Source organism: Stegodyphus dumicola, chromosome 3, assembly GCF_044657685.1.
Source record: "Stegodyphus dumicola isolate Sdum_Otavi_A_Nest chromosome 3, ASM4465768v1".
NCBI lineage: Eukaryota > Metazoa > Arthropoda > Arachnida > Araneae > Eresidae > Stegodyphus > Stegodyphus dumicola.
In genome coordinates this window covers 255,621,997-255,641,212 of record NC_140770.1, presented here as the reverse complement: position 1 = coordinate 255,641,212, position 19,216 = coordinate 255,621,997, and the positions used below count along the sequence as shown (strand labels likewise).

Genomic DNA, 19,216 nt, shown 5'->3' with positions numbered 1-19,216 from the left:
GGGGTGGTTCGGCCTGGCAAACAATCATTCTATCTTGCCTCGTATTTGTGCTCCTTGGCCTTCCAGAGCCTTCATTTCATCGGCAATTTCCTTGTAGCAACTATTGCTGCCAACATCTTTGCACTGGTCTGTATGCTGAAGGTAGCGGCCTATTGCTCAGTATGATTACCGAGCTTCACGCAATCCTACAATGCTACCACGTTCAAAGTCGTTTAGTTTTCTGCAAGGTCTTTGATATCATCGTAATGGAAGCTTAAGTTGCTTCTTTACAAAATTATAATGGCAGGGGGGGAAAGAGAGAAATTTTCCGCCTCTGTTACTGGTTCTATACTTTGCAAATTGCGCACTAGAAATGTGTGCTATGATTGCAATTTCTATTCATTTGCCTTGAAACTTTGATCATTTGCATGCTCGATCAAGATGTTTTTGCATACCAAATTTTATCACGATCGCAAAAGTCCTTCTTGGTGCATTGAATTTTTCGCAAAAGAGTGTATATTGATCCTAGGTATGTACTTCAATTACAAAACATCCGTATATAAATAAATAAAGAAAGAAAAATTTTATGAGACTACTTTCAGCACTAGGGGGTAGAATGGTTTTTAAGGACATAAAAATTTAACTTTTTATGTGGTGCTTTTAGAACAAAAGATCCGGCTTGAAAAATGTTATCTAAAGTATATAAAAATAAGTTAAATGAAAAAAAAAAAAAAATTCTACTTCCATGTAAAATTCATGAAAATATTTTTAAAAAATAATTCCCTGATATAGATTACTTTTCAGTATATATTTTTTGACTAAAACAAAACTTTCAGTTTTGTATATTCTTGTTCTAATCAAATATTTCCTGACACCCTTAATATTTTTCAATAATAATAATAAGCATCATATTCCAAATATAAAATTCAATAATTAAGCATTATATTCCAAATATAAAATTTTTTAATATAATAAATATCCTTGCCAGTGTGATTTGATGTACAGTATTTGTCAAACACAGAGAGCACTGAAATTCATGCTAATGAGTAACATATGTATGAAAAGAAAACAATATATCATCTATTGTGATTTACTGCAGCTCAAAAAGTCACGTTTTCCATTTGTAATTATTCAAAAAATAATTTCCGTCTGTAGATTAGATTTCTTAGAGGTGTTTCACAGTTTGATATATATTAGTCAAACATAGAGAACATTGAAATTCTTGCTAAAGATCAAGAGATGTATGAAAAGGAAACAATAAATCATCTATTATGCTTTATTGCAGCTCAGAAAGTCGCATTTTCCATCTGTAATTATTCAAAAAATAATTTCCATCGGTAAATTAGATTCCTAGAGGTATTTCACATCTATAAAAAATTTCAGTTCTGATTTATGATCCCAGTTCTATCTTTTATGGTCAACTTTTAAAGATTGTTTCCCCCTATTGTTGCTTTTCATTTTGTTTTTGGTTAACAAATAGTGCCTGCGGCTTCTTTTTATATCATTTAACTAGAGCATTCTCAAAATTTTTCATTGTAATTCTTGTGCAGACATGCTTCTCATTTAACATTTTCTCTCACACAGCTGATGAAGAAAGTTTTATTAAACGTCAGAACTCTAGTCCTATAAATTTATTCCCATTATGTGAATTTATGTTGGTTATTATTAGTTGCATTTGCATTCTCTGATGCTCTTAATTCTCAAGGAGCATTTATTGAATAAATGATAACTGATGTTACATTATTGGGTAGAACCTGTGCTAGTCATTAACTCTATCGGTTGCTTGAAAAAAATGAAAATAATGTAAAATTTATGTCGGCAATTTCATCTTTTTATTCTGCTTTTTCTAAATAAATACTAAGTAGTATTTAAAATTATTTAAGTAATTTAAGTTTATTTGAGTTTTTTAAGTTTTATATTAAGTAGTATTATTTATTAAGTTTTTTTAATAAGTAGGATTACTCATTTAAGTTTTTTATTTATATAATTTTTTTAATAATTAAGTAAGGAATAAGTAATAACCTTTCACCCAATAAGTAAGATTTCTAAATAAGTAAAATTGGTGAAATGTGCAAATATAATCTTCTTTTCTTTTATAGAATGTTGTACTGGCTTGATGAAGGAGGTTTTGGCGTACCAATGAAAATTGGAGCTGTTGCTATGGATGGCAGCAATTCTCATATTCTTTTAAGAGATGGACTTATAAATCTGGAAGCTCTTACAATAGATTTATTTAATAAGCGTTTGTATTGGAGTCAACGATTTGAAGGAGTGGTAAGTGAATATTTTCATGATTGCAATTTGCTATTATGCCATTATAGTTAGAAATGATCATTTGTAATCATTATTAAGAATGTACAATAATTTCAATTTTGCATTGTTGTAATTTGTTATACTGTAAATCTCAAAATAGTCATCTGTTTCATAATATCAGTTACTTTGTTACCTTTCTAAGTATTGAATTTTTTATGACGTTTTTCTCGCTTTGTAAGTTAAAACAGAATTGCTTTTAAAGTATTGGCAGTCAAAATTTTGTCATGTGTTTTTTATTTATAACTGGTTAATCAGCATAAAAAGACATCAGCACTTCAACATAATTTAAACATCGCAGTCTCTCTTTACAAATGAAATCAAAACTCTTTTTTCATGACTTGTTATGTTTAAATAAAATTCTATAACTTCATAATTTGTTACAGTATTAGCCTTCTGGTAAAATAAGAGAATATAATTTTTAAAAATTTTGGTTTAAATTTAAAGATGCTGTTAATAAATAAATTTCTCTTAGCAAAGTTGAAAATAAATTTCAGTTTCTCATACTGAATCTAATCTTTCCTAATTATCTATTTTATATATACAATATTGTTCAATAAATATGTAGTTTTATTAAATGTTAAGAAAATTTTTAATTTATTAGGTACTTTTCCGTTTTGCCGGCGCAAGCGATAAAGTCGCCAATAATGGTACAACCGATGCCAAATGGAATATTCTTGCTGGTAACCTTTCATGCCACATTTTCAAAACAAGTCGCAGCTTTTTCTTATCAGATTGTTTCTTTCAATACTGGCATATAATTACATAGAATTTTTATCAGATAGTTCAGTTTTATGTTAAAGGCCATTTTCGGTAATTAAGACAATTAGGATGCAATCACAGCACTTACCCAAAGCCGAAAATATAGAAAAGATAAAGTCAAGGGTTAAATTCATCAATTCTAATGAAATGCATTAGTGAAGTAAAGTACTGCACTTTTACATAATTTATGAGTAAGCTATTCGTACGAATTGAAATACTTCTTGCATTTAAACTTGTGTTCCAAATTAAGATTTAACTTGAAATTAATGTAGATAATTACTGAAAGCATTGGATTTTTGTAGAGTAGTTTACGTGAGATGAGAACTCTTGGGGTCACGTGATATGAACCGGCGAATCAGAATGTTGAACCATGAAAGCATAGTCAATTCTTAAATTAATGTCTTTTTACAAATTTATTGTCTTTATTTATTTGCTTTTTATAAAATTTTAAGCGATATTAAAATGTTTATGCCTTAAAAAAAAGAAATCTTAGAACTAACATTTTTTAAAATATTTTTTATATGTATACTGTATGATGTCGCCAATAAAGTCTGTTTGGCGAGATTTATGCTGGCGAAACGGAAAAGTACCATTTATTATGTTGAGTTGCAAATCTATTTCTGAGATACCTTTTTTAAAATAATCATTCTAATTTTTTCTTTCTTTCAAGATATACAGTATTACCACTGAAGGAAAAGATAAGAAAACTGTAGTCTCAGAAGCTGTAGCAAAACCTCAAGGTCTTACTGTATATAATAATAAGTTATATTACTTGGATCCTTTGCATGAGAAAATTGAGCGAGTTGATTTACCCGATGGCAGTAATCCAGTTGTTCTTGAGGATAATGCTGTAGGACTTATTACAATGAAAGTATACAGTAAAAGGCCATGTAAGTTTTCTATTTTAAGGTTATTTTTATTTTTTGTGGAAATATGTATTTGAGCATTTAAAACATGCTGCTAAGTGAAATATGTTGCTATTTGAATACAGTCATTGTCCGCTTGGATAAGGTTTTTATTATTTATTAATTAAAAAAACAGATTGCTAAGACAGAAGGAATGCTCTGCTAAATTCTATATTTAATTGCTTTACTAAGAAATACTACAATTCCAGATTTCAAAAGTATGTTATGTAACCCTCACAAATCTGTGCTCTAAATTATTGATAATAAGTTTACACAGAGAAATTCATTAGCTATTTAAGTAAAAAGGAATATTTTGGTCTCACACAATTTAATCCCAGGTCATTGAGTCACTCTATTTAGTAAGTAAAAGTAAGTACAAGTAAAAGGCTTTAGTTGATGATTGGGATGCATTTAGAACAAAAATAAACCCAAGTGTTAAGTGTTAGTTTTGATTCATTGGGCTCAGTGTTTCTTTTTTCGGAAGAATTAAAATGCCATTTTCTCTTGTATATGGTAATGCTAATGTCAGAATTAAAAGTATGAATTTTATATTGGTATAAGTATGTTGGCATCGTGTAATAGCAGGTGAAATTACAATATATTTATAACTGTTGTAAACAAAAAAATCATTACTCACTACCAGAAATTATTATCATTATAATTACAAAATTTGTTCCTCTAACTGAATGTTAGATAGTCTTTCAGTTGTGAATAGAGCAACTGAATTCAGTAATGGATTTGAGTTGCTTAACTCTCAGCATTGGAATATCAAAACCAATAGCACCAAATTGTATTTAAGAGTATGTGCTGCACAGAGTATATGCTTTAAAAAAAATGTACTACATTAGAAGTCCAGAAAAGCGTCACAAATACTCTATTGGATTGATGTCAGGTGAATTTGGGGGCCAAGACATGACTTAAAAATCACTAGAATGTTCCTCAAACCACTCTCTGACCATTCGACCCTTATGACATGGTGCAGTATCCTGTTGATAAGCACCATGCTCCTGCTGAAAATACTGTTGTTGTGAATGCATGAATCTGGTCTGCAACAATATTCGTGTAGCACACAGGCATCAGGGATTGTTCTATGGGGATTATGGATCCTAATGTGCTCCAGGAAAACATTGCTCACACCATAATACCCCCGCTACCAGCTTGTCTTTGCCCAACTGTGCATCCGGGAGCTAGGGTTTTATTAGAGGTGGATTTCAGGATTTTGCGGATTTCAGGGCAAAAAAGATAATATTCAGACTAAAAGTACAAAATAAATAAGGTGTCTTAGATACATTTAATTAAATTATTATATATATTAATACAATAATTAATTATATACATTAAATTATTATTACAGATATAAACTGATTATATTATATTGCTCATTTACATTAGGCTCCTCTATTTTTAAATCAGCATGAATCTGCTTCTCCTTTTCTCTCAGGATTAGTCCTGAAATAGGTACCCCATCACTCCGCCACTGCCGGAGCCACTCGTACAAGATAGCATTCAGGTTTGCCGATTTCGCCTTTTTGGTTTCGGATTCTGGTGTTAAAATCACTGTTACTATAAAATTTCAACAGCTTTTCTTTATTGTTCTGTATATCGTACACAGTGCCTATCGTACACAGTGCCAATTCCATATGATTCTGCTATAAACCGAGCAGTAGAACTTGCCTCCATCTTTAGCAGAATTTCCACTTTTTTCCATACCGTCAATGCAACGTCTTTATATTTTTCAACGTTGCAATCAGTAAAATCATGAGTGCGTTTTGTATCTGTCAGTGTTGAAATTAAAAATATTCTTAATATATCCACAAAATATCCGGATATAAAAAACGACATTACTAAACCATCTTGTGAAATAACAAAGTTCAGAAAGTACAACAGCGTGAACTTGAAAGAAGAGTTGAGTTAATCATCTGCTTTTTTTTTTACCTCGATGCAGATTGGAGGGGAAAAAACTCTTATCATGATGTCAATAATTTGGTATTTCCGTTATGACTCATTATTACTCGGTAATTAGGACGTCATTATCCAGTAAGTATTTTTTCTTTGATATTTTGTACTTCATGTTGTGGTTTCCGGAACCTATAAACTAAATGTTTATATGTTGAGAGGCAACGCAGAATTCAGGTATTTGACTGTATAAGGTTTGAGTTAAAAGCTAAGCCAGTTCAGAAGGTTATCACCAACTTTTACTAAACCAAAATATTGCTGATTTCGTACCGCATTCTGCTTGAAAACAAATATTCTGTGCTAATTTTCTACAAAAATAGGATTTTAATGAATTTTGTGCACATTTTTTGCTAAAGTAAGAATGAAATTTATTTTTCCTGATTTCTTTAAATTGAGTTATAAGGTATTTCTCCCACCTTCTTGGCATGCCTTCGTAGTGTAGTGGTCAGCACGCTGGGCGCATATTCAGGGGTCCTTGGTTCGATTCCCGGCAAAGCCATTGCTAATTTTTCATGGCTCTGCTTCCTAAAAGTATTCTAATGTCTCTACAGTGTAAAAAATAAAGAAAATGCCAAACTTTTCAGAAATGTAGATTGACTTTAGGAGAACAGTTAGTATAGATATGCTTTTCAATTTAATTCAGTCACGTATTTCATACAGCATAACTAAACACTTTTTTTTTACCATAACACCTAAAAAGAAAAATGGGAGGCAAAAAATAAAATATTTTCTTGTTTTGAAGCTCAAATGTCTTTAATAAAAATGCTATAAAAAGTTTTAATAGCTTAAAAATAATGTGATTTAAAAATAACAAGTGTTTGGTGACTCGAAATTAAAATTTGTGTAATGACCTGAACTAATATTTTTGACACCTGATGTTCTTAGAAGAAGGAAATTCTCAAATTTAAAGTGAGTGAATAGATATTATATGCTGCTTTAGACTGTATTTACTTTTTTTGGTGTGCTGCTTCATATTGTTACAGCTTTAAAAATATGATGCTCCAAGCTATACTTTAAAAAAAGTATATGATGGTACACTTTACTGTATTTTTAGAAAAATATTTTAGTATGCATTTTATTAAAAATTGAACAAACCTTAGATTTTTGCAATTACTTTCAATACCAAGTGAATAAATATTTATGTACATATATATACACTGAAGGGCCATTGCATTATGACCACCCTGTTAATAACATGTAGGACCACCTTTAACCCTCAAAACTGCCAGCACCAGGACGGTTATTCTACGCTACGAGAGTCGACAGCAAGTTGTAGGCCGCCAGATGCCGCTGCTAGTAAAAAACAGGTCTGCCCAACATCCTATATTCTCTGAGTACGGAAGTTGTCGAAAGCACGTGAAAAAGTGTTGCCGCGTCGTCAATCAGGGTTGTCCAGTTGATGTACTAAGTAGACAATGGCTTTGTATATGTTTTCGCCGCTGATTTTTTCCATATTTAAACGAAGAATACCGTCGTAGATCTCTGAATCGATGGCGAATTTATAGAAAATATGTTGATGCTTTTGCTCTGCCAAAAGATGTTTTCATTGCGTATTTCAGATTGCCAAAATTTATAGTTATTTTAATTTGGAATGAACTGAGAGAGTATTTGGAGCCACATTCAGAAAACAAGAACGCAATTTCTACTGAAAGAAAGGTTATACTATTCCTGAAATTATAGATATAAATTGTAATTGTACGCTTTAAAAATGTAGAAGATAATAAGTTTATCAAGCACATAAACCTTCTTCATTTAATACAAATATAGACATCCGATAAGCTTCTACTCGATTTATGTACAGCAAGAATTACGTTTACTTTAAAATCTAACAGTTGAATACCTTACGAATAATACTGTGAACACAAAAACTGTCGTTCATTATTACGCGAAATTCACACTAAAATAAAAATTTAAAAAAATAATAATAATAATAATTATAAAACTATAAAATAGATTTATAATATTTTTTTCAGTAGTTGTACTACTACTAGTGTGATACTTTTAAAAATAAGTTTTAGCCCAGAGGGGCTATTAATTTCGTTTTGCCATTTTGTGGCGTTTCACTTTTCAAATCGTTGCCACCAAGTATTATCGCACTCTATTATATTTAAAGAAATTAAATAATGAGGAATCTGCAGAATGTATGAATGTTTCTCGCACTGTGATAAAACAACGGTACCTAGAGCCATGAAATTCTGAATAACGTAATCCTCCATCCTAATATAGGCATCTGGAGGCCCAAATTTGGAACTGGGAATTTGTATTACTATCCATTTCATATATCATATTTTGTAAAGCATTTATGAGTTTTTGATTAAGAAACCCAACGATTTCAAAGCGAGCAATGGCAAAAAACACTTTCATCTCTAGCGCGCGAGACTATGTATCGGAAATTCAAAAAATATGCTTTTTTAAAATTATATGATATTGCTGTTGAATTGAATTTTATGGTTTAAGTGCGAAAAACATGATATTTAATAAATAAAGGTAACACGCAAAACGTTAAAAAAATGGCCCTTTGGGAGTAATATAAAATCTGAAAGCTTTCAGTTTTTTTTTTTTTTTTTTTTTTTTTTTTTTTTTTTTGTGTGTGTGTGTGTGTGTGTGTGTGTAATTTTAATACGTTTTAAAACTGGTTTCTAAGTGAGGACTTTCTAAGGGAAACTGGCTTGTATACACGTTACACATGGGGAAAGCCATGAAAACGCCGTCCAGCTCGTTCGCGGGATTCGAATCTCGGACCAAACTACCTGCCTTCAGCGACTCTACCGCTCGGCGGCTGGTGGGCTTGTTAGCAGAATTATACTGTATTATTATTGTATTATGCTATAAAGTAACAATGCTATAAGACTGAGGGTTTGTTCATGGAATAGTACTTTTGTAACCTATTATAGTATTAAAAAATCATTGTTCCTTTGCAAACTTTAAAAAAAAAAAAAAAAAAAATACTGTTCATAGCATTCTCATTTTTATATTGTAAAAGAGATATTGATTATTATTAGTTTTCTATTTAAAATGTGTCGAAACGCTGGTTTGATAAGGACTTGAACTGCAGGAGACCTACACTGTTTATTTTTACTTTAGTACTTCCATTGTGAAAATATTACTATCTTTTAATTATTTTCAAAGAACAAAATCTTTTGAGAAGGAAGAATATTTAAACTGAGCAGTTCTTATATACAAAATTAAAATAACAGCAATGTAATATTGAAAAAAAGGTATTAGTAATTGTGTGAAAAAAATTGCAAAACGAATTAATCACACATACAGGATAGATTAGTTTAATTGCGATTGGTCTAAAACTCCTTGAAGCCTTGTCCCCTTCCAGTAAAGTTAAATGGACCCACCTGCCCTCCAACTGAGGACCACAGAATGGCTTTCTCCGATAAGTTGTGATGGCTGTCCATACCGGTTCTTTTGAGTCAATATTGTTCGCTCAAGTTGTAGACAGATCCAGTGATCATAGAATAGGCGTCCTAGTGTGGCATTGATTCTAGAAGGGGCAATTAGGTAGTCTTAAGATATCTGGTACTAAGCACTCACCAACTGGTTCTGCTATTCCCGCACATTGCGAGGGGGTAGCATGGCAGCACAAATTTGGTTTTCCAGGTGGGATCACAAATACTCTATTGAATTGATGTCAGGTGAACTTGGGGACCAAGATAGGACTTAAAAATCACTAGAATGTTCCTCAAACCACTCTCTGACCATTCGACCCTTATGACATGGTGCAGTATCCTGTTGATAAACACCATGCTCCTGCTGAAAATACTGTTGTTGTGAATGCGTGAATCTGGTCTGCAACAATGTTCGTGTAGCACACAGACATCAGGGATTGTTCTATGGGGATTATGGATCCTAATGTGCTCCAGGAAAACATTGCTCACACCATAATACCCCCGCTACCAGCTTGTCTTTGCCCAACTGTGCATCCGGAAGCTAGAATTTTGTTTGGAAACTGGCATATTAGCACATGCTATCGATGTGATGGCCCAGAAGATGTGATTCTTCAGACCATGCAACTTCCTTCCATTCTTCTAATGTCCAGTTCCAATGCCCATTGCAGATGCATCTGGTTGTGACATGCCATCAGTACAGGGACATGCTTCAACCTCCGGCTGCGTAGGCCCATATACAGCAATGTATGCTGCATAGTGTGTTGAGAAATACTGTCTGGGGTGCCACTGTTATAGCTGGTGGTGATTTTGGCTATTGTAGCTCATCGATCATGGCAAACAATGCATAGCATTCTTGGCTGTCCTCTGGAATCAGTGTGCCGTCTATCATCCATACGGTACTTTCAGTATGTGCTCACAACAAGTTTGCACATGAACAGCCCACTAAATTTCTGCTATTCCCAGTCGCCGATTTGATCTTTATCGGAGTCTGATAAATAAACTGTTTTTCCCATTATGTCACCAATCACACTGTATTTGGAAAGACAATGCAGAGCCGTTTTATATACTCCAACAGCAGCCACACACATGCAGTGATTTTGTTCCTGGGCGACCTATTTTTATAGATGGAGGGTGGTCATAATGTAATGGCTCTTTGGTGTATATTTTATGTATGTGAGAACTTTATTTTATCCCTAAAAGTATAATAATTTTGTGATTGCATTGATAATTTTAGCTTTCATTTTAATAGATGCATTTCCTGGAGTATTATAATCATGCATTTACACAATTTATTGATAAATTTTCTAGTGTTATAACATTTAACACCTAATTTTAAAATGGCTTTTATCTTAGCTTCCGATAATCATCAGTGCCATAAAAATAATGGAGACTGCCAACAGCTGTGTATACCACTTGCTAATAATAAGCGGAAATGCCTGTGTGGTACTGGATTTCAATCTGATGGAGAGACAGGGTGCAGAGCTTATCAGTCATTTGCCATTGTATCAGAGCTGGAAAAGGCCAGAGGCTTTGGATTGGAAGATGCAAGTGAAGCTATGGCTCCGATATCTGGTGCAGGTATGTATAAAGTGGAATATAAACTGGTATTTGTTGTATGAGATACATGCTGTGGAGTAAATGTTTTACATGATACTTGGTGTGGGTTCCGGATATATATGTACTGCTTAAAGTGACTGTGAACTTAATGTGCGCATCTCACGTAACATACATTTAATAGCACGACCACTTTATTATCACACCAACAAAACAAATAGTTTACACAAAAATAGAACCATATTTATCATTATATTAGTTACAGCATGTTGCTTTCATTACTATCACATTCTTTTCTATTCTATAGTTATGTGAGAGAGAGGCGTTGCTTGCCGTTCGGCTAAAATGCAGATGCATGGTCATCAAGTGATCCCAATGACCTTGTGTATAAGAAAAATTGGATGTAATTTATTGTGCTATGAAAGCAATTACATTGTGCTTTTTGATAATGTTCCAGTTATATGATTAAAAAATCTGAATATATAAAATTAATTTTAAAGTGTAAAATAATTAATTTTAAAGTGTAATTTTAAGATTGCCTGTTTTTCTTAGAAGCCAGAAAAAGGGTAATTTTTTTTTTTTTTAACCCTAAGAGCGTTAGTCTCAAAACAGCATTTTCCATCCTTTCACTTTCTGCACTGATTCTCTTTTCGAACTGTTGCCACCAGTTATTGCCATGTATTATATTTAAAGAAACTAAATAATGAAGAATATGCATGAATGTTTCTCACATTGTGAAAAAACAATGGTACCTAGAGCCATCAAATTTCGAATAACATAGTCCTCCAACCGAACATGGGCACGTGGAGGTCCGAATTTTGAATTTGTTTTTTATCTGTTTCAAATGTTGTAAAACTCTGATGAATTTTTGATTAACAAAGTCAACAATTTGAAAGTAAGCAAGGGCAACACTGCATGAAAGAAAACATTTTTATCTCCGACGTGCAAGCCTGTGTATCGAAAATTCTAAGGATATGCTGTTTTTAAATATTTTGTGATATTGCTGTTGAATTGAGTTTTATGTGATTTAAGTGTGAAGAACATGATATTTAATAAATAAAAGTAATTAGCAAAACGTTGAAAAAAATGCCCTTTTGTGCATAATATAAAATCTGAAACTTTCAGATTTTCTTTAGTTTTCTCTCTCTAGCTCTCTCTCTCTCTCTTTTTTAAACAGTTTGTCAATATTTATTTAGCATTATTTGAACATGTTGTATTTTTTCCCTGCAGGGCACAATATTCTGCATTTAGATGTCCATATTGCAGAAAATCATATCTATTGGGTAGAATTTAATCAAGGTGAAAAGAATGGTATATATCGCATAAAGCCAGATGGAACAGATCTTACACATATCATTTCAGATGGTATTGGAAGTAACGGCATTAGAGGATTAGCAGTTGATTGGATTGCTGGTAAAATGCTTTAATATAATTTTATGGGTAGCATGAATTTAATTTCTTACTAATTGCAAATAATGAGTAACTTTAAGTATTTTTAGAAATACTTAATTCTTATTCAGATTTATTTAACTTAAAAGTTGTTGTGCTCCATTTTAAAATATAGAACATTGTTATGTATATCTTTTTATCCATAATGAATTTTTGAAGTTGCATTTATAATTAAACTTATTATGTGTTATTCAGTACACCTCATTTTGTCTGAAAGTTGAAATTTTATGTATAAAATTTTTATTTTGAATTGAGTTCTATGTTTGTATGTCATTCTTGATTGCTTTTTTACTATTTTTATTAATCTGCACTTGCAGTTTTGGTATGTATTTTATGCTGTGTGCCATTGTAAATTAGTTTCAGTAATAAATACTATTAAATGTCTGGAACTTTTAGTAAATTCACCACTTATTTTCTTATGTTTCTTGGGTAGTCTTATTTAAAGAAAATTTTCTTTCATTTGTTTTACCTTGAAATATATCGATTTTAAAAAATAACATCATCTTTAATAGCAATATTAAAAGGAACTTATTTGGTCGTATGTCTATCCGATGGATAAAGTGTATATTAGATTAGATTAAGATTCTATTTAGAGACTATTTTAATTGAATAACAAAATGAAATACTGAAGTATCATGAAAATTTCGTCCAATGTGATTTTATTTTTAAATTTCTTTCACAGGTAATTTATATTTTACAAATGTGTTCCCTCATGAAACCTTTATTGAGGTATCATGGCTTGATGGTTCAAAACGAATGGTTCTTCTAAAAACTACCACAGATTCACCAAGGGAAATAGCAGTGAATCCAATAAAACGCTATCTGTATTGGATTGATTATGGTCAATATCCAAAAATTGAACAGGCTTTCTTAGATGGAACTAACCGTACTCCCATTGTAGTCACATCAATTAGCAGTCCTAGAGATCTTACTATTGATATTGAAACCCATGATGTATATTGGGTTGATTCAAAAGAAGATGCAGTTCAGGTTAGATTTTGTATGGTATTTTTTTATAATATCAAATGATACTTTTAGAACGTTTTGAATTGCTTTAAAGTGTTTAAAATTATTATAGCTTACATTACTATATATAATTTATTTGAAATGCATTAAACTTAATTTAACTTAATATGCAAAAAATTTTTCATATTGGACTATCCTGAGATTTGCGATATTTTCCTTACTCAGAATGAAGAAAATATTTTTGTTAAAGACAATAAGTAAATTATGAAACTAATATGCGAGGCATTTATGGTAGAATATAAATGTTATAATAATGTAGAATAAAAATACTAACTAAAGAAATCTTATTCTGTGTTGTATGTTTTAGAAATAAACATTTTGATTTTGTGTTTGAATAATCCTATACAGTCAAAAGTCTTTAATCCAGACTCGTTGGGACTTCGGCGATTCCGGATTATCGATTTTTCCAGATTATAGATCATCAGTTTAAATCTGGTAAGATGGCATGCAGAAATTATAAAATTAAAAATATGAAACCGTAATTTATAAAATAATGAGCAATTATGATCTAAAGGGTATCCAAATTTACCAAAAAAGAAGCCTAATATTTATTTACTTTATTAAACATTTCTTTTAACGTGCGGATGCGTAAAGCATACCTTACTCATAGCCGAAATTAGAAAATTGCAACCAGAAAACTATGTGATTTGTATTCGTGATATTTATAATGACGAGGAATTTGATTTAAATCGTATCAAAGACGGAGTACATCGAAATTAAATACTACATTTAGTAAGGAATTATAAGCCGACTAAAATAAAAACATCTGCCCTGAACATAACGATAGTGTTGACAGATCAACTTCCAGTTCATTGCGCGCCGCGACGTGCCCCCCCCCCCCGGCGCAGAGCAGCGTGAAATTGATAAACAGATTTCGGAACGGTTAGATAAACAAAGGATATGCTTTTATCCATTTTTTGTAGCAATTCGTTTTTTGTTTGATGGACATCGAAACATACTTTCGTTTTCTAGATCCTTTGGGAGCTCCAGCATCGGAAATTCTATTTGACATAATCGAAAGTTCAAGCTTACTTTTAGAAAATTGCTCTTACAGTCTGCAAAAAATAATAAGCCGGATCCAATTTGAAGATTAAGGAACAACGCAATTATCAACATTAACTGAAATAGATAATTAGATAATTTTAGCTTTTACCGTCCGTTATACATTAAACGCGCACGCAAAAACGTATTCTGCACTTGCGCAGATGCATATGCGCAGTCGTAAATGTCTTGCGCGCACGAGTAAAACGCCTATGCGCATGCGTCAATGCGGCGCATGCGCAGAAAGATTTTAGCTTTGATGTCCGGATTATAGATCATTCCGGATTACGGGTGTCCGAATTAACGACTTTTGACTGTAATGCTTTTCAGAAATGTGGATCAATATTTGTAAGATCTTCTTTTATGAAGTATGAGTAATTTATGTGAAGTAATTTTTTCTTTTCAAATTTTTTATAATTTGCTTATATGTAACATAAACTATTTGTATCTATTTTTTGCATTGGATATAGAGAGTCACATATAATGGAGGAGATAGAACTTACGTATATCGGCGATTGCCAAACCCAATGGGAGTTGCTCTTCATGGATCAGATATTTACTGGGTAGATCGAAATCTTCGTACAATATATAAAGCTCCTAAAAATCCAACAAATACTTCAAAACCAGAGCCAATTATGTCAGATATGGATACCCTACGTGATATAGTTATCTTTGATGGCAAAAATCAGCCTTCTGGTAAGATCTTTTAATGCAAAACTATTTTTATTGTAATTTTAAAGTATACCTTAATCTGACACTTACTTTAAAAAATAATCATATGACTGTATGATAGAATGCAGTTGTCAGTATCTTACTCACATATTTCTAGCAGTATTATGTCACTGCCAGATCTATGTAAGCTAAATTAAGATATTCAAATATCTCATTTGGGACTTTTCTAGCAACTTGTATTTCTTATAAAGAAGAAAAATGTCACCTGACAGCTGCTACATTGAGATTAAAAAATGACTTTCAGTTTTCTTCTTTGTATATGTGTATACATGAGAAAATAAAACAGGTACTCTGAAACTAAAGAGGAGAAAAGAAAAATTATTTTTGATAGTATATGAGACACCAAATCTATATTTATTAATAATAGTTGATCTGTTAAGGGGGGAGAAGGAAAAAAATTCTCTTTCTCGTGCTCTTAATGGTGATTAAATGTTGTATGTTTGATTTCACTTTAAAAATATTTTATTCTCATGTAAAAAGTCTACAGATGTAAATTTGAAAACTCTTGAGAGCTGATAATATGTAATTCATACTTTTCAGTAACTCTGTAGAATTTTCGTACGTGTAAGGTTTTGGAAATGGCACGTTTACTGTTTATATTTAACTTATTATATAACCTAAATGGTTTTCTAAATCATTTTTATCCATTTATAATTAAATGTCCATGGCACGATAGTCCCCAGAAATATTTTTTCAAGGAAGACTGTTGATGCTATCCGAATTTCTGCAAGCTTGATTTAACATGTAGTAAAACTACTGTGTTCCCTTTTTTTTTAATTATTATTTTTTGCCATCTTTTTGAGTATATGCAAAACAATAACCAACTCATGCTTGTACAGGTCACACATGCATTAGTTGATTATTGTTATGCATGTGCTTAAAAATATGCAAAAAAAAAGTGGATTATATATGGTGTGTGGATTAATACACGTTAAATATAACTTAAAATTATACGTATATTATATGTAGTTAAATTACGTTTTGTGTTCATTCGCTGTTAAAATGTAAGTATCAGTCACATAGATATTTGGTTTTTCCTCAAAAGAAATTTTTTTTGTTTGTTTGTTTCTTGAAAATGCATCTTTTTTATTATTAATTATGAACACAGCAATTCTTATAAGGTCTAAAGATAGCTAAACAAATGTTTTTTGCTAATTATCAAAGTTACCAATTAATTAGTAAATTTTTATGAAGTGCATATTCAGAAAGTACCAGAGAATCTTTTCTTGAACTAAAAAATAAATTCTAATCTTTTGTCTTACTATGAACATATTTTTTTTTTCTGAATAAAAATTGGGGCATTATAAAGTTTTAAAGTACAAAAGCATAGTAACTTTACATCCATATAAATTTGAAAAATGTTAATGAAAAATAAAATTTTGCTATACATTTTGTTCCTCTTTTTACAGGAGATTCTCCTTGTGGGCGCCAGCAATCTATAAAATGTGAGCAGCTATGTTTTGCTATGCCAGAGATGCATACTGGAACATCATGGAAATGTGCTTGTGCTTCTGGTGTTCTTATGACTGACCAAAAGAAATGTGGAGGTAAATTTCTTTCTTTTTCTTCTTTTCTTTCCCCCTTTTTTGTAGTTACTTCTTAAACTTTATTTTTATCATTTCTTTCCTAGATCTAAAAAATATCCTTTTGCTAAAAAAAGGTGAACATTAAAAATTAAACAGTGTTTCAAAAGCACATATTCAGAAATTAACTAAGCTATTTAATAGGTCTCGAAAGGGACTTAATTTACTCCTATGCTTTCTAACATATTGTTGTATTTTCAAAAAGTATGATTAGAAGTGTTTAAAGAGTTTTATTAATCATGTTGTGTATTTTTAATATTTTTAGATTTGAATGAATATATTGTGTTTACAACAAGAAAAGAAATTAGGAGCCTTCACCTTGATCCTAAAGTTACAAGTGTTCCATTTCCACCCAAAACAAATTTATCAAATGTTGTTGGATTAGATTTTGATTACAAGGACAAAAAGATTTTTTTCACTCGTAAGATTTTTAATTATATATTAAATATCTTTTGAACACTTTGTAGTGCTTTTACATAGAATTTTAGTCTCAATATTTAAATGCATTCATATTCAGTAGTACATGTTTTAATATTTGTTGTAGTAAAATGAATTACAATGATTTTTGTATCTTTATATTGTAGGATATTTTTATTGCAATCCTTATTAGTTTTTGAATTTAACATCAAATATTGTTCTTTAAATGTAGTTTTTAAAAAGTTTACAAAAGTAACTATAAATTTAAGAATTAAATCATACGAAAAATTTTAAAATATATTACATTTTATCAACATTATATTTTAAATGAGGAATTTATATTTTCTCTTCTATAAAGTGAAATCTAAATAATAAATTTTCGCTTGAAAAATTCCACTTTCAATTATTGTATGGCTATACTAAGAGGTTTTATTTTTAAATTAATATGCTGGACTTTTTTATTAGATTTGTAGCACCCAAACATCTTATAGGATACTAGATAAATATTTATTTAGACTAAACATGAGAGCATTATATATCTTATCTTATGCATGTTTGAAAAGTGAAGAAACAAATATGTAGCATAATTCGCGCAAATTAAAATTATATATCACTCAAATAAAAGAGTATGGATGACACAAGCGTTGATGAATAATTGGTTTGAAAGTCATTTTATACCCGAGGCTCAGCAACATTTGAATTCGGTTGGTTTACCTGATGTTCGGCGCATACTTCACTAAAATTTTAGTGAAAGATAATGTATCTGTATTATTCTTCCCTCCAAATTGTATGTCTATCATTCAGCCTATGGATATGGGAATAGCCCATAATGGATATGGGCTGAAGTGCAAATATAAAGTAGCATTTTTAAAATCTATGTTAAATTTCTTAAACAATGGCAAGCCTATTCAAGACATTTTGAAATTTTTTAGCATAAAAATCTGCTGTGTGGAGCATCACAAGATCGTGGGAGGATGTGTCTCCAGGTACGTTAACAAATGCTTGGCATAATTTATGGCCAGCTACCATATTTCATGGTGAGGACGATGAAGATGATAGCCGTGAATTTGAAGGTTTTTGGACATCGCAAACTAAAGGTGATATTTTCCAGTTATTGGATTTTGTAAAGAAATGTGGAGAAGCGGTAATAAATGGAGATGATATAACAGAAGTTTTTCGTTGCGATAACAATTCCCCAATCATCAATCAACGGACGGCGAAATCTGTAGTATGGTTCTAGATCCAGAAAATACCATTTCCAATAGTGAAGAAAGTGACAGAGAGGTTATTGAAAATGAAAAAATTTCAATTGACAAGTTAGTTGGTATTCTCGACACAGCAATTACAGAACTTAAACAGTGGAACTTTGTAACTGAACAAGAAATTATGTCTGTTTATAGAATTAAAGAGAAAGTATTGACACAAAGAACGAAGCAACTTAAACAACTTACATTGAAAGAAATGTTTAATAAAGTAAACAAATAAATATTAAGCCTTTTTTTTTTTGGTAAATTTTGATACCCTTTAGATGATAACTGCTCTTTATTTTATAAATTACAGTTTCATATTTTTAATTGTATAATTTCTGCATGCTATCTTACCAGATTTAAATTGATAATCTATAATCTGGAAAAAACCCTAATCCGGAATCGCCGAAGTCCCGACGAGTACGGATTACAGACTTTGTACTGTAATAGAAAATTAGTATTGATGTTTCAAATTGCAATTTTTTTAATAATTTGTCTTGCATTTATTGTATATTTGTTTAAGATGTATGTATATCAGTTATAAAACATGAAAAATACACAGAAAGCAGCTAATCTTATATAACAGCTGATTGTGAAAGAAAAATTACAGTGCTCTTAATTGCAGTTATAGTGCTTTTAAATCTTCCTATTGTGAATAGCCGTTTTCTAATTGACATTAGATTAAATTAATTCATTATCCATTAGAAAATAATTACAGCAAATTATATCTATCGACGACGTTTTCTAAGAGGTCGCCTTTTGAAAGAGACCTGTATTTTTTGTGAACATTAACAAACATTGCAGTGAATATCACATTTCTAAGACCATCCTATCTACAACCAAAATCCTTTAAAACT

The 19,216-nt window shown here is 31.1% G+C and overlaps 1 protein-coding gene across 1 annotated transcript in view; it reads left to right on the top strand.

The window, feature by feature from the left end:
- Positions 1-19,216, top strand: part of mgl (low-density lipoprotein receptor-related protein megalin) — a 230,767-nt gene that overhangs the window by 143,157 nt on the left and 68,394 nt on the right. Inside the window, exons 36-43 of the mRNA XM_085814066.1 lie at positions 2,079-2,253; positions 3,722-3,941; positions 10,664-10,888; positions 12,095-12,277; positions 12,996-13,303; positions 14,851-15,076; positions 16,522-16,659; positions 16,961-17,116. Of these exons, the coding sequence (XP_085670192.1) occupies positions 2,079-2,253; positions 3,722-3,941; positions 10,664-10,888; positions 12,095-12,277; positions 12,996-13,303; positions 14,851-15,076; positions 16,522-16,659; positions 16,961-17,116 (1,631 nt within the window). The remainder of the gene's footprint in view (positions 1-2,078; positions 2,254-3,721; positions 3,942-10,663; positions 10,889-12,094; positions 12,278-12,995; positions 13,304-14,850; positions 15,077-16,521; positions 16,660-16,960; positions 17,117-19,216) is intronic.